This window comes from Onychostruthus taczanowskii, unplaced genomic scaffold (genome assembly GCF_017590055.1).
Source record: "Onychostruthus taczanowskii isolate IOZ18803 unplaced genomic scaffold, ASM1759005v1 scaffold74, whole genome shotgun sequence".
NCBI classification, from domain to species: Eukaryota; Metazoa; Chordata; class Aves; order Passeriformes; family Passeridae; genus Onychostruthus; species Onychostruthus taczanowskii.
This window is the reverse complement of record NW_024505229.1, coordinates 4,079,355-4,091,392: the sequence shown is the minus strand read 5'-3', so window position 1 is coordinate 4,091,392 and position 12,038 is coordinate 4,079,355. Positions and strand designations below refer to the sequence as shown.

The following is a 12,038-nucleotide window of genomic DNA, read 5'->3' as shown; positions in this document are numbered from 1 at the left end:
TGCCAGAGGGGTCTCTGTGGTTCTGCCCTCGCACCCCGAGGATTGCTGGGGTTCCTCAGCCACATCCCAGGGATACTGCTGGGCTCTGTGGATCTCCTACCCGAGGACACCTCGCACCCCAGTTGTTCATAGGGCTCCCAAGAGCCGCCCCACGCCCCTCTACAGCACCCCATGGCACAACTGTGGCTGTCTCTGGCACCACATGTCACCCCACTGTCCCCTCCTTGGGGGTCCCGGCGGGGTTCTTGTGCCTCTACCTATCTGGGGGACCCTCTACCACTTCCCCCATTAGGGGGCGTGCAGATGGAAGTCAAAGTTCCGCTGCTCCCCCACCCCACTCCTAAGCACCGCTCACACGTGTGACACCCTGCGCACACCCCCGCGCCCTCCTCCCACCCATTTCTGGTGCCCACGCTCAACTCCCCGCACCCCCATGCGTGTCCCACACACACGGAGCCCTTATACAAACCCCACTCCTGTATTTGGCATTTTTGGGTGCTTGGGATGGGAAGGACACGGTGGGGACACACGTACAAAAGCCGTAACGAGGCTCCGGTCCGAAGCGGATCCCTAAGGCCACGATGGGGGCCACGTTGGGGGGCGCGGGGGGATGGGCCGTGGGTACCCCCCCTTCCCTTCACAGCTGCCCGGGGCTGGGGTGTCCGTGGGTGCCCCTCTGGCCCGTCACAGCTCCCGGGAGGGCTGGGGGATGCGAGGGTGCCCCCCGTCCTCTTACAGCTCCCGATCGGTGCTGCTGGATGAGGTCTTGAGCGGGACCGAGTCGAATCCATCCGGCATCCGCTGTGGGGTGAGGAAACTGAGGCCCGGAGCCCCCGGGGTGGGGAACTGAGGCACAGAGCCCCCTTGGAGTGGGGAAACTGAGACACGGAGCCTCTCCGGGGTGGGGAATTGAGGCACGGACCATCCTCAAATCCCACCCTCACCATCGCTTGTCCAGTGGCTACTCCAGGGTTGTTTCCATCCCCCCACCCCACCCCTCACCTTGGCCGTCAGGGCTTTAAGTTTTCCAAAAAGTGACATTTCGGTGGCAAAGAGCAGCTCGTCCTCCGCGTCCTCCCCCTCCATGATGGCGCAGCTGTCGGGCGACGTCGCGTCGGTCTCCCGGGCCGCCGCGTCCATCACCAGCTTGGAATATTTGTATTCCAACCTGGAAATGCAGACGGTGCCATCACCCGCCCCGTGACAGTGCTAGCCCCCGTGTCCCCAAATCCCGCCAAATGCTCACTTTTGAGTCTTTTTCCAGAAATAAGCGGCGAGCGCAGCCAGCAAGACGGCCACGCACGTCCCAGTGGAAATTCCCACTTTTAGCCAAAAATCCACGCTCCGGCACGCCTGGATCACCTGCGGCGGCAGGGCGTCCCCGCCGTGGCACAGCCGGGGCTCCCGCCACACGTAGGTGGTTTTCTGATGGGGGGAAAGGGGGTTCAGGGGCCGTAGGAGCCGCAGCCCAGCCCGGGGCACGGGGCGGTACCTGAACGCCACCGATACAGGCGCCGACGATGGGGCGGTGGTGGGAGCTGGAGCAGCGGGGACATCCCTCGGCCGTCACCCACAGGAAATGGAAGGTGCAGCCGTCGCAGGTGCCCTCGGGGCATTTGCTTCGGAGAGACAAAAAGGCGGTGCTCAGGTGATGGTGACGCTCCAAAGTGGGGATTACAGCTAAGGTGACACCCCAGGGTCGGGACAGCATGACAGTGGTATCCCCAAAGTGAAGCACCCCAAAGAAGTATCTAACCATGACAGCAGGGTATCTTTGAGGTCCCCAAACCTCCCTCGGGGTCTCCTTTGTTTCACTGCCAGCCTGAGTACATGTGGGACACGGTGACACAGCCAGGGTGACACCTCAGGGTGAGGGACTCTGACACCACGTCATGTGGTCCCCAAAGCAAAGTACCTCAAGGACATGCCCACCCATGACAGCAGGAGATGTTTGGGTCACTTTGGGAGTCCCTTAAGCCCCTCCTTGGTGTCCCCAGTGTCCCACCCCCTCCACCTGGGAACAGCCAGGGTGACGCCTCAGAATGAGGGACACTGACACTGTGACTATGGTGTCTCCAAAGCTAAATACCCCAGGGATGCACCCAACCCTGACAGCGGGAGATGCTTGGGTCACCCAAAACCCTCCTCGGGGTCCCCTGTGTCCCCTCCCCACCTGGGGACAGCCAGGGTGCCAGTGCCGATGCGCAGGGGATCACAGCGTAGGCGGATGGTGGTGGCCCGGCCACCACTGCAGGGCTGTGTCATGTCGTTGGACCTGCCAGGGGACATGGGGGGTCAGAAGGACAGGGGGAGACAGTGTGGGTGTCAACCCCCTGTCACCTGCCTGCACCTGAAGAAGAAGATGATGTCAGGCAGGTCAGGATGGCTGGGGGGGAAGAGCTCTGGGGGAGACACGATGCTGTCCAGCACGGAGCTGGTGGTGACACCTGCAGGGAGAGAGGGGTGTCTCCAGTCCCACTGGAGGGTGTTCCAGTCCCAGTGTCTTAGTGCCACCAGAGTGTCCCAGTCCTACTAGGGTGTCCCAGTGCTGCCAGGATACCCCAGTCCCAACAGGGCATCCCAGTGTCAGTGTCCCAGTCCCACTGAGGAGTCCCAGTCCCAGCAGGTTGTCTCAAATCACACCATGGTGTCCCAGTCCCACTGGGGTGTCAGTGACATATACCAGTGACAATGTCCCACTCCCAAACAAGATGCCCCCGTAGTGTGCCAGTCCCACCAGGGTGTATTTCAATCCCATTGGGGTGTCCCTGTGCCACCAAGGTATCCCAGTGCTGCTGAAATGTCCTAGTGCCAGTGTCCCAATCCCACCAGGGTATCCCACTCCCAGTGCCACTGGGGTGTCCCAGTCCCACCAGGGTGTCTGAGTCCCACTGGGGCATCCCAGTGCCACTGGAGTAGGCTATTCCCTGTCCCACCCATGTGTCCCAGTGCTACTGGGGTGTCCTGGTCCCTGCCAGGGTGTCCTAGTTTCAACAAGGTGTCCCACTCTCAGTGCCACGAGGGTGTCCCAGTTCCTGTCCCACACGTGTCCCAGTCCCCCTAAGGAGTCTCAGAGTTGGTGTGCCAGTGCCACCAAGATGTTCTAGTGTCTGTCCCACCCATGTGTCTCAATGACCTCCCAGTTCCCCAGGGTGACCCCCTCCCTCCCTGCTCACCCAGCAAGTGGTCACCCAGGCTGACGGGCTGCGAAGACACAGCTGCACGGGCACCAGTGATGTCAGGGGGCACCAGAATGGTCTGGCACACATAAGAGGTGACCACACGGGCAGGGCCCCCCCGACCTGCCGTCACATTGTCAGCACATGAGGCCATCTTCCTGCCCTGTGGGGACATACATGATACACGTGTGTGGAGTGAGACTATGTGTACAAGGGACTGGCATTTGCGTGTGCAGGGCCATAGGTATGCAGGTGTGGCTGCACAAGTGTCCATATGTGTTTACACGAGTGTTCACGTGTCTGCACAGCTGTGCAGATGTGTTTGTGTGACTGTGCACACATGACTGCACCAGTGGGTGCGTGTGTGCGTGCAGGTGTGACAGCATGTACACCTGTATTTGCACACCTGCATGTGGGAATGTTTGTTTGCATACATGTCCTTGTGTTTGCATGACTACAAGCACATATGCACGTCTGTCTGTGTCTGCCCACCTGCATGCCCCTCCAATCTGTGTGCCCAGGTGTGTGCCTGTGTTCGCCCATCTGGATGCTCATGTGTGCATGTGTATTCCTGAGCCCTCGTGCCCGTGTGTGCCCAAGTGTGCCCACCTGTGTTCCTGTGTCCACCCTCCTGAGTATCCACCCACTGTGCCCATGTTTGCACTCGTGCTTGTGTCCACCCACTTGCATGCCCACCTGTGTTTGTACTCATGTGCCTGTGAGTGCACACACACCCCAACATGTGCTTGTGTTTGCACTTGTGTATCTATGACCACCCACCCATGAGCCCAGGTGTGTTCCCATACATTCATGCATGTTCCTGTGCCCTCCTGTGAGTGCCCTTGCGTGCTTTTCCATGTGCGTTCCCATGTCTGCATGCATGTTTACATGGCCTCCTGCCCACATGTGCCTACTCTCCTGAGTGCCCACTCACGTGCCCGTGTTTGCACTTGTGTGCCTGCGCCCATCCCCTGGCTGTGTTGCCATGTGTGCACATGTGTTTGCCCACACGGGTCTCACCTGGTGCCCACAGAGGCTAAGGCGGAAGTGATGGCTGTAGCGCAGCCCTTTGGGGGTGAAGCTGGGCCCAGTGCCCACCCCAGCACCTTGGCCCAGCGATGGGAACTCGAAGTGCAGCATCCGGCCTGGCAGTGCCAGTGCCAGGCTGCAGTTGTTGTAGCATAGCGATCGCAGCTGAGAACAGGGACAGGGAGCTCAGGGATGGCCATGCCACCAAATGGGGACACCCTTGTGGGGACTCTGGAGAGCTGGCACCACTCCTCAGAGACCGCAAGGCCATGGTGGCACCCACCAGGGTCACCCACTGCCACCCACCAGTGTCAGATACTGTCACCCATCTGGGATGTCTGGGAGGGGCTGGTGTCATCTCTCTGGGGACAGCTGGGGGACTGGCATTACCCACCCAGGATTAGACATTGTCACCCACCTTGTAACCCACCCAGGACTGCCACAGGGCTGGTGTCACCTCCCTGGAGATGGCCAAGGAGGGCAGGCATCACCCACCTGGGGTCAGACACTGTCACCCATCCTGTCACCCACCCAGAATGGCTGTAAGGGGCTGGTGTCACCTCCGTGGGGACATAGTGTCACACACCCAGGATGACTGGGGGAGGCTTGTGTCACCCACCCGTGATAGTGTCACCCTCCTGGTGCTTGCCAGTGCCACCATCTGGGACATCCTGGGTGTGGGGGAGGCTGGTGTCACTCCTCTGGGGCCCATTGGCATCACCCATGGGGACACTTAGGAACACTTGGACCCCCCGCCATCCCCAGTCACCTGGTTGCTGCGTGTGCCAGGGCCACAGGGGCGGCAGGCGGGTGTTCCGTCGGAGGGGTGGCCCCGCAGGTAGGTGCCAGGTGGGCAGGGCTGGCAGGTGCCTGAGCTGGGGTCCACAGCACTGCCAGGGGAACATGGGGCACAGGACCCAGTGGGCTGGGGGGCACAGCGGCGGCAGAAGGAGGCCACCCCCCCCTGCACATTGGTGACGTTGATGCTGTACAGCTTGGCCACATCACTGGTGAACCGCCGGCCCTGGCACCGAGAGCATCATCACCATCTGCCCCCCGCCCCCCACCAGACCCCCCAAAGTTGGGCCCTCCAGCCCTCTCAAAGCAGAGCCCCCTGTCCCTCACCGCCTCGTGGTACGGGGTGCGCTGGAAGGCCCAGGTGAAGCTCATGGTCGCGTTCTTCTCCACCAGGTAGGTGTAGGATTGTTTCCCTGTGGAACCTGTCCATGTCTCCACTGGAGTGTTGGTGCGTGAGTTGACACCCTGTGGGGACAAGGGAGGTGGCACCACCCAAATTCACTGTGCCCCCCCAAACTGCTGTGTCTCCCCACTCACCACCATAAAGTAGAGCTCACAGCCAACACTGCACACCGTCTCAAAAACAAAGGTGATCCTGGCCACCTCCCTGCTCTCTGTGTCCTCCAGCACTGGGCTTGGAGGGCTGGGGACAGCATGGGGACACTGCTAGCTCTGCTCCATGGCCGTGTCCCCCCTGCTCCCTGGTGGTGGCCCCCACCTCACCTGAAGCCAGGGACCACCAGTGTGAGGATCATGAAGTCGCTGTCAGAGGCTCCAGCTGCCGTGTAAATGTAGTCCCCAGCTACCTCCCAGCCTGCAGGGATGCAATGACACTCAGACAGGTCCCTGGCAGTGCCCCAGCAAGGGACAGGGAAGGGACAGCCCTCTTGCCACTACCTGCAATGCCCTTGTACTCGAAGTTGATGCCGCTGAGCACGGTGGTCTCCATGTTGGGGGGCAGCACGTTCCACCACTTGTACTCCAAGCCCAGAGCCGGCTCAGTGCCCTCTGGGCATCTGAGGCAGGCTGGGGAGAGGAGGCAACAGCCCTGCACAGGGGTGGCACCCACCTCCCCCTCTGTCAGCTTGGAGTGCCCTGCTTACCCCTTGAGGCCAGTGATGGGGACAAGATGGGACAGCCCTGCACTAGGGTGGTACCACATTCCCCTCCCTGCAGCATTGGTAACCACCTCTTGGGGACAATGATGGAGACAGGAGAGGACAGCTCTGTACTGAGTTGGTACCCACCTTCCCTTGGCAGCTCCAGGGATCCCAGTTACTTTCTAGAGACAATAACTGGGATGTTCTTACTGGATACATAGGGACAGCCCTGCACCAGGGTGGTACCACCTTTCTCTCTGTCAGCTTTGGGTGCTTTGGTCACCACTTAGGAACAATGATGGGAACAGGATGGGACAACCCTGCACTGAGGTGGCACTCATCTCCCCCTGGTAGCCCCAGAGACCCCAGTTACTCCTTGGGGACAGTGGTGGAGGTGTCCTTATTGGAGCCATGGGAACAGGAGGGGACAACCCAGCACTGGATTGGCACCCACCTTCCCCTGGCAGCTCAGGCTGCCCAGTCACACTTTGGGGACAATGACAGGGCCGCCTTACCGGAGCCATTGGAATAGAAGCCATAGGGACAGGGCTGGCAGGTGCTGCCATTGCCTTTGGCGAAGCCAGGATTGCAGGGGGGGCATCGAGTCTTGACCCCTGAGGATGGCAGCCGGGCCGCCTGCGGCAGCTCCTCACTGCAGATCTTGGGCTCTGCCCACTTGTACATCAGCTGGGTCTGTCGGGGAAGCAGGTGAGCCGGGGGGAACACCGGGGGACAGGGGGACCACCGTGGGGTGCCCCCACATTACCTCCCCACCAGCGTCGCAGGCCGTGTGGGTGTAGAAGAAATCCTTGTCCGTGCAGGGCGGACGTGGCTTGCAGGACCCCGAGCCAGGCTCTGCTGAGGAGAGACACAGCGGGTGAGCCAGCACAGCTCGGAGACCCCGGTGCTGTTCCCACCACACGGGGTGTCCTTGTCTTCCCTCCCAACCAAGGGGTAGTGGGTGCTCCCTACTCCCCACATCGTCTCTCCCTCCCCCAGGGCCACTCCTGCAGCACAGATTGCGGGGACAAAGGAACCCCTAAGGGTGTCGCCCCTCACCAGCATAGGTGTCAGGTTTGTGAGGGGCACCAACACTGTCGCCACCAGGGGATGTCAGGTCACCCCTGCTCCCTACATCACCCCTTCCCTTCCCAGGGTCATATACTAGAGGGACAGTATATGGGAGGGGAGAGCCCCGGGTGTCCCCTCTCACCGGCATAGGTGTCAGGGTCGCAGGGCTGGCAGGCAGTGGCCCCTTTGCCAGAGAAGGTGTCGGCGGGACAGGGCTGGCAGGCGGTTGAGCCGGCAGCGGGGGCGAAGGTGCCGGGCTTGCAGGGGAAGCACTCGGAAGTGAAGGCCACCCCTGGGAGAGGGAGGAGGCTCAGGTAGCGGGGAGGCAGGTGCGCGACCCCGAGACCCTCCCTCCTGCCCCTACCCACCTGTAATGCCGATGTTCCTCACCAGCACCGGTTTAGGCACCTTGGACCAGACGGAGAAGGCGGTGGTCCGCCAGTACAGCACGTTGTTCCCACGGCTCAGCTCCACCTGGGAGAAGGATCCCATGGGACTGGGTAACCCCATTGCAGGGATGGGTTTGGCACCATGGGTGGGGGATCCCGCTGCCGTGGAGGGGGTTGGCACCAGTGGAGGGAGGTGTGTGGCACCCCCATCTGTCATCACCCACCGCCCCCTCCTCAGCCTCGTGGAGCATCTTCTTCCCACAGGAGGGACAAGGATAGCTGGGGCAGCATCGAGGGACCTCCCCATGGTGTCACTTCCCACCGAACACTCACGCTGTGGAATTCCCAGCCCTTCTCTGTAGTCCGCATCCAGCGGGACTCCTCCACCGTGGGCTGGCACTGGTCGTTCTGCACCTGCAGGGAGAGTGTCAGGGACCCCGTGTTCACAGGGACCCCGCATGTCCCCAGGGACACACCCCCATGCTCCCAGGGACCCTCCATATTCCTAGGGACCCCTCCTCATGCCTCCATGAACCACTGCCATATCTCATGGGGCTCCCCTCACGTCACCAGGGTCCACTCTCATGTCCCCGGGAACCCCTCCATGTCTGCAAGGACCCCCATGATGTCCCCAGGGACCCTTCCCTTATATCCAGGGTCTCCTTCCCCATGTCCCCAGAGACCCCTGTCACATCCACCAGAGATCCTGCCATGTCCCCAGGGATGCACATCATGTTCTCAGGGACTACTTCCATGTCCCTAGGGACAAATATCATGTCCCCAGGGACCCCTGAGGAGTCCCCACAGACCCACTCAGGTCACAAGGGACTTCTCCCATGTACCTAGGGACACTTCATGCCATCTAGGACCCTCTCTTATATCCCAATGGACCCCTCCATGTCCCCAGAGACCCACACCCTCCAGCTGTGCCCCCGTCACCCACAAAGAATTCAAAGACGATGCTGCTGTCAGGGTAGATGTACTCGAAGGTGACAGTCCCCGACTGCTTGAGGCTCACAGCATACATGAGGGTGGCCGTGCACTCATCTGTGTTGGAGGCCACGTAATCCCCCAGCGGCACCCACGTTGACCTGGGGCAAGTGATATATCCTGTCACCACTCTCAGCAGGCAGGACAGGGATTGTAGGGACAGCCAGGAGGGTCCCCAAGAAGCAGGGGGGAAATGAGGGGCACAGGGGCTTGGGCACATCTTAGGGACATGGCAAGGTGTGGTGGCTAGACACATATCCCTGGGGAGAATCCCCTGGCCTGCTGACAGCCATGTGGACTGCAAGGAGAACAGAGTGGGGTCCCCCTGTTCTGGGAATGTGACTGGATGAGGAACACGCTACTGGGAGTAGGGAGTGGCTGAGAGAGGCATCAATGGAGCAGTGTGGCGGTGCCAGTAAAACTGAGGGTTTGGTGGTTGTTGGTACAACTGGGAGGGTTTCTTGGTTGTTGGTATAATCAGGAGGGTTCAGAACCTGACAATACATATGGGATAGCTTGGTGGTTGTTGGTGTAACCAGGGTGTTTTTTGGCAGCTGGTACAACTGGGAGGGCTCAGTGGTGTGGTACAACGAGGAGGGTGTGGTAGCTGTCTGTATTTGCTGTGTACCAGTGGCTGCTGGTACAACCAGCTGGTGGGAAGTTCCGTGGCAGCGGAACAACTGGGAGAGCTTGGCAGCTGCTGGTAGAAATGAGAGGCCTTGATGGCTGTGGTACAAGTAAGAGGGTCTGGTGGCTGCCAGCACAACCAAAAGAGCTCAGAGGTTGCCAGTGAGGATCAAAGGGCTATGGTGGTAAATAAAGGCTCTCGCTGGTGGCACAGGGGTGTGGAGATCCCCCATGAGTGCTGTAGAGACCCCCCATAGGAGCTGTGAGGACCTCCATGGGTGCTCCATCTCCAAGGAATATTGATGTGGACGTCCCATGGGGTTGGGGTTCTGCCACTTCTGGCGGGGGGTGATGCTGCTGGGTGTTCCCTTGCTGTGATCAGGGTGCCCCTGTAATGCCCTGCTGGTGTCACCTCCCAGGGCAGGATGACAGAAGGGCATCGGGGCAACTGGGCACTATGGATGCACAGGGGTGTCACACCCATCCTGCTCGCTGTGCCCCGCACCCTGTCCTGACATGCCAGGTGCTCATGTGCTGGCATCACAGCCAGTGACACAGTGACTCACGTTGTGCAGTTCTCTGCCGCATCGCCAAAGCTGTCATCCACCTCCAGGTTGGTGGCCACGTTGGCAAAGCCATGGGGCACCTCATCCCACTCATCAAAGCGGACACCAGTGCCCAGCGAGTAGGTGCCTGCAGCGCAGGGCCGGCACGTCTGTGTCTGCATCTCCAGGAACTCACCCGCCTTACAGGAGAATGCTGCCAATGGAGACGGGGCACAGGGCATGGAGGGTCACCCCCAATCCTCCTGGTGCTGCTACAGCCTCATCACCCTCAGCTCTGCATTTCCAAGTGCTCCAGCTGGTGGAGGCACTGGGATCCCCCATTCTTACCATTCCACAAGGGCAACCCCCACAGCCATGAGTTTTGGTACCCAACGCCCAACTCTGCCCAATCCAGGCAGAATGTAACCCTCTGCCATGGAGCCGGGGCACCCCCAGGCTTTGGGGGCATGTGTTTGGGATTCCCATCCTGCTCATCCCATCCTAGTAAGTGAGTTTGTGTGAGGGGGATTCTCATCTTGCTCGTCCTATCCTGGTGCATGTGTGCGATGGGGAGATTTCCATCCAAGTATGTGTGGTGGGATTGCCATGGCTCTCATTCCATTTGGTGACTGTGTGTGTGATTCCCATCCCATTCTCATGCATGTGTGTGTGATTTCCATCCCTCTTATCCCATCCTACTGTCCATGTGTGGGATTCCCATCCCATCCTATCCCATTATGTGTGTGGGATTTCCATCTCTCTCATCCCATTCAGGTGAGTGAGTGCACATCTTGCTCATCCTGTCCTGGTGCATGTGTGGGATGAGGGGATTTCCATCCCAGTGTGTGTGATTCCCATCCCTCTCATCCCATTCCATGACTGTATGTGTGATTACCATCCCATCCTATCTGTGTGTGCATGTGATTCCCATCTGTCTTATCCCACCCCAATGCCTGTCTGTTTCTGGTTCCCATCCCTCTCATCCCATCCCAGGGAGTTGGTGTGTGGATGATTCCTATTCCATCCCATCCCATCCCAGTGCTTGTAGTTCTTCTACCATCCCATCCCGGGGGATTCCCATCCCACTGATCCCATTCCATCCTCCTGTTCCCTGCACTGGAGCCGATAATGGCTATGCTTGTATCCCCACTCTCTCCCTCCTGTCGCCCTCATTTCCCATCCCTGCCATTCCCACCCCCAGCCTGACCCCATCCCATTCCTGGTCGGAACCTTACAGCATTCAGTGCCCCTGACAGGGTCAGGCAGGCCGGTGCAGAGTCCAGGCGTGTGTGGTACAGCCACCCTCCAGCGTGATCCTGAGCTGTCACATGCTGTGTACTCATAGTGGTACTCGGACTGCAGCAGACAGAGAGGGAGCGTGCAGGGGAGCTGCACCTGAGACCTCCCGGGCTGCTCCCACACCCTGTGCTCCCTGAGAGGGGCTGGCCTCTGGGCCCGGCAGTGCCTTCAAGGGATAGTTTTGAGTTAAGGTGTGGTGTCCTGTGGTGCCCAGGGCCTGGTGAGGGGGGCTTGGGAGGGTGCTCAGAGTGGGGGCATACTTGGGTGGGGGAGAGTTCAGTGTGGGGGGATACTGGACAATGAGGGTGATTTGGGTGGGAGATGCTCTGGATTGAGGGGAGCTGGGGTCCAGGGGGGATGCTGAGAGTGAGGGAGTATTGTGGTGGTGGGGGGAGGCAGTATGAGAGGATGCTGGGAAATGGGAGTGCTGTGGGTGGGGGGATGATATGGCTGGGGTTGCCCAGGAACCTTGGAGCAGCAACAGCCCTGCACCTCTCCCTGGTGTGGAGGTGAAACCCTGCGCCCCCCCATGTTCCTGGGATCACATGGCACTGTCACGCCCCTTGGTGTGCCTTGGCGCCGCTGTGACACACTTTGCTCACCGAACAGCTGTGGCACAACCCGGATACGGCCTGGGAGCACCCCGGGCATAGGGCGGGAGGGCAAGGGGGACTAGGGGGAACCAGGAAGCGCTGGGGACCGCAGAGGCACCATGACCACCCCCCCTCCCCCCCACCATCCTGCCAGCTGCACCAAGCTGAGACTGGCTTAAGGCTGGTGAGGTGATGCCAGGGACAGACAGCGTGGGCAGGGTGAAGGCCACATCTGGTGCTGCTGTTGGGATTTCGGGTACAAGGGGAGGGAGCTCCCCACCCCCCCTGCAGCAGCTCTGAGGTGTCAGAGCCAGTGCTGTGGCTTCATGCTCCCAGTGGCTGCTGGAGCGTGGCAGGTTGATGAGAAAACAACTGCTTTGATGTTCCCATCAGCTGGAAACACAGCAATGGGGGGGGG

General features: G+C 60.3%; 1 protein-coding gene across 2 annotated transcripts; it reads right to left on the bottom strand.

Annotated features, from left to right (window-relative positions):
* Nucleotides 1–518: 518 nt before the first annotated feature.
* ELAPOR1 (endosome-lysosome associated apoptosis and autophagy regulator 1) lies at nucleotides 519–11,084 on the bottom strand. Of its 2 annotated transcripts, none has more exons than XM_041422603.1 (21): nucleotides 10,964–11,084; nucleotides 9,750–9,942; nucleotides 8,510–8,657; nucleotides 7,900–7,980; nucleotides 7,546–7,651; nucleotides 7,320–7,469; nucleotides 6,873–6,961; nucleotides 6,622–6,799; nucleotides 5,904–6,032; nucleotides 5,730–5,820; nucleotides 5,544–5,649; nucleotides 5,334–5,471; nucleotides 4,978–5,232; nucleotides 4,200–4,373; nucleotides 3,177–3,342; nucleotides 2,351–2,447; nucleotides 2,174–2,275; nucleotides 1,493–1,619; nucleotides 1,247–1,425; nucleotides 1,003–1,168; nucleotides 519–846 (listed from the first exon to the last, which is right to left on the bottom strand). In XM_041422603.1, exons 2-21 carry the CDS (start codon nucleotides 9,908–9,910, stop codon nucleotides 733–735), a joined length of 2,757 nt encoding a protein of 918 aa, XP_041278537.1. In that variant the 5' UTR covers nucleotides 9,911–9,942; nucleotides 10,964–11,084; the 3' UTR covers nucleotides 519–732. The 2 variants fall into 2 exon arrangements, with proteins under 2 accessions (XP_041278537.1, XP_041278535.1); XM_041422601.1 differs by having other exon boundaries at nucleotides 519–801.
* Nucleotides 11,085–12,038: the final 954 nt, after the last annotated feature.

Excerpts from the sequence above, each read along its gene's own strand:
- ELAPOR1 (XM_041422603.1), bottom strand. The coding sequence starts at position 9,910 with ATGCAGACACAGACGTGCCGGCCCTGCGCTGCAGGCACCTACTCGCTG. Across the intron at positions 5,472-5,543 it reads GTGAGCTCTACTTTATGGTG|GGTGTCAACTCACGCACCAA; the intron begins GTGAGTGGGGAG and ends TTGTCCCCACAG. Across the intron at positions 2,276-2,350 it reads GACATCATCTTCTTCTTCAG|GTCCAACGACATGACACAGC; the intron begins GTGCAGGCAGGT and ends GTCCCCTGGCAG.